Raw genomic sequence first — 2,500 nt, forward strand, 5'->3', positions numbered from 1 at the left:
ACATACATATATACACACACATATATATATATACATACATATATGTATATATATTTATATAGATATATATGTATATATATATATATATATTTACATACATACATGTATATATATATTTACAGAAACATTTTTTTTTCATTATTATTATTTTTTTATGATTTTTATTTTTTTTAAACAAACATTTACTTAAAAATCTGTCAGCATATATTTATATACATTTACTTGACTATCTTGTCAAATGGTTAAAAAGACAGAAAAGGTGGACACACCGAGTGGTGACGAGTACTCTAATGTGCTTTGGGCCTGCAGGCGTGACCAAAAATGAATGAATGAAGCGTATTTGACTCCATCTAAAAGTTTTTAAATCGAAACGGTTGTCCATACAGCATGGTTGGTAGTATTGCAGTTAGGTGTGTAAAGTACTTACCAAGACACGTAGAAGCCACAGGTCCATGGCGTTGTGTTTCTGCAGCCACGCTCCGTACGTGTGGAGTGTGTAGCAGGAGAAGAAGACCAGCAGGTAGCTGCTGAAGACCACCACCAGCAGGAAGGCCAAGGCCACAGACACCAACCTTGACACGGGACAACCACCAGCACAACTGCACCATTACACCATTACTCCATGACACTATTGCATCTCACATCACGTGGACAAAAACAACACCTTCTGGAGGAAAGTTCTGTGGTCAGATGAAACAAAAATGGAGTTGTTTGGCCACAATACCCAGTTTGTTTAGAGGAGAAAAGGTGAGGCCTTTAATCACCATGCCTACCGTCATGCATGGTGGTGGTAGTTGTTGAGTATTAAACTCTGCGACGAGTTTTGTCAGATATTGAACACGTTGGGGTTGCGGTCAGACTACACACGGTCATCATTTGGACTCTTCCAACTTTAATGGTGCATACTGGTTTAGGCTGGGTTCAGTTTAGGCTGACCATATTGTGAAACCCCAAAAAGAGGACGCATATGTGCACGACAAAGCCGGGACTAGGTGAACATTTGCCGATGATACTTGATCTTGCTTTATAAATAATATATTTATTTAAATAAAGCATTTTTTGTCCTCTATGACAGCAGTGTTGGCGCTAGGAATTTTGAAAACGGGGTCCCATGGACCCTCGATGGGACCCCGTTTTCAAAATTCCCATCATGGACCCCTACTTGATGGGATCCATGATGGACCCCATCAAGTCATAAAAATGGGGTCCCACAGTACATTTTTGGGGTCTCACTTTTTTGTAAGCGTTTTGAAAACAAATGATAAATGTATGCATTGTCCTCGTATGTCCATAGTGGATCTAACATAATAGTGAGAGTCCAGTCCATAGTGGATCCAACATAATAGTGAGAGTCCAGTCCATAGTGGATCTAACATAATAGTGAGAGTCCAGTCCATAGTGGATCTAACATAATAGTGAGAGTCCAGTCCATAGTGGATCTAACATAATAGTGAGAGTCCAGTCCATAGTGGATCTAACATAATAGTGAGAGTCCAGTCCATAGTGGATCTAACATAATAGTGAGAGTCCAGTCCATAGTAGATCTAACATAATAGTGAGAGTCCAGTCCATAGTGGATCTAACATAATAGTGAGAGTCCAGTCCATAGTGGATCTAACATAATAGTGAGAGTCCAGTCCATAGTAGATCTAACATTAGAGTGAGAGTCCAGTCCATAGTGGATCTAACATAATAGTGAGAGTCCAGTCCATAGTAGATCTAACATAATAGTGAGAGTCCAGTCCATAGTGGATCTAACATAATAGTGAGAGTTCAGTCCATAGTGGATCTAACATAATAGTGAGAGTTCAGTCCATAGTGGATCTAACATAATAGTGAGAGTTCAGTTCATAGTGGATCTAACATAATAGTGAGAGTCCAGTCCATAGTGGATCTAGCATAATAGTGAGAGTCCAGTCCATAGTAGATCCAACATAATAGTGAGAGTCCAGTCCATAGTAGATCTAGCATAATAGTGAGAGTCCAGTCCATAGTGGATCTAGAATAATAGTGAGAGTCCAGTCCATAGTGGATCTAACATAGTAGTGAGAGTCCAGTCCATAGTGGATCTAACATAATAGTGAGAGTCCAGTCCATAGTGGATCTAACATAATAGTGAGAGTCCAGTCCATAGTGGATCTAACATAATAGTGAGAGTTCAGTCCATAGTGGATCTAACATAATAGTGAAAGTTCAGTCCATAGTGGATCTAACATAATAGTGAGAGTTCAGTCCATAGTGGATCCAGCATAGTAGTGAGAGTCCAGTCCATAGTGGATTTAACATGATAGTGAGAGTCCAGTCCATAGTGGATCTAACATAATAGTGAGAGTCCAGTCCATAGTGGATCTAACATAATAGTGAGAGTCCAGTCCATAGTGGATCTAACATAATAGTGACAGTCCAGTCCATAGTGGATCTAACATAATAGTGAGAGTCCAGTCCATAGTGGATCTAGCATAATAATGAGAGTCCAGTCCATAGTGGATCCAACATAATA

The 2,500-nt window shown here is 39.4% G+C and overlaps 2 protein-coding genes across 3 annotated transcripts in view; both read right to left on the minus strand.

The window, feature by feature from the left end:
* Nucleotides 1-2,500, minus strand: part of vipr1b (vasoactive intestinal peptide receptor 1b) — a 183,731-nt gene that overhangs the window by 178,724 nt on the left and 2,507 nt on the right. The gene's annotated exons all lie outside the window — the stretch shown is intronic.
* The window catches only part of LOC133569816 (uncharacterized), a 9,965-nt gene that overhangs the window by 6,419 nt on the left and 1,046 nt on the right, over nucleotides 1-2,500 (minus strand). Inside the window, exon 4 of the mRNA XM_061922438.1 lies at nucleotides 428-572. Within this exon, the coding sequence (XP_061778422.1) occupies nucleotides 428-572 (145 nt within the window). The remainder of the gene's footprint in view (nucleotides 1-427; nucleotides 573-2,500) is intronic.

Source organism: Nerophis ophidion, linkage group LG15 (assembly GCF_033978795.1).
Source record: "Nerophis ophidion isolate RoL-2023_Sa linkage group LG15, RoL_Noph_v1.0, whole genome shotgun sequence".
NCBI classification, from domain to species: Eukaryota; Metazoa; Chordata; class Actinopteri; order Syngnathiformes; family Syngnathidae; genus Nerophis; species Nerophis ophidion.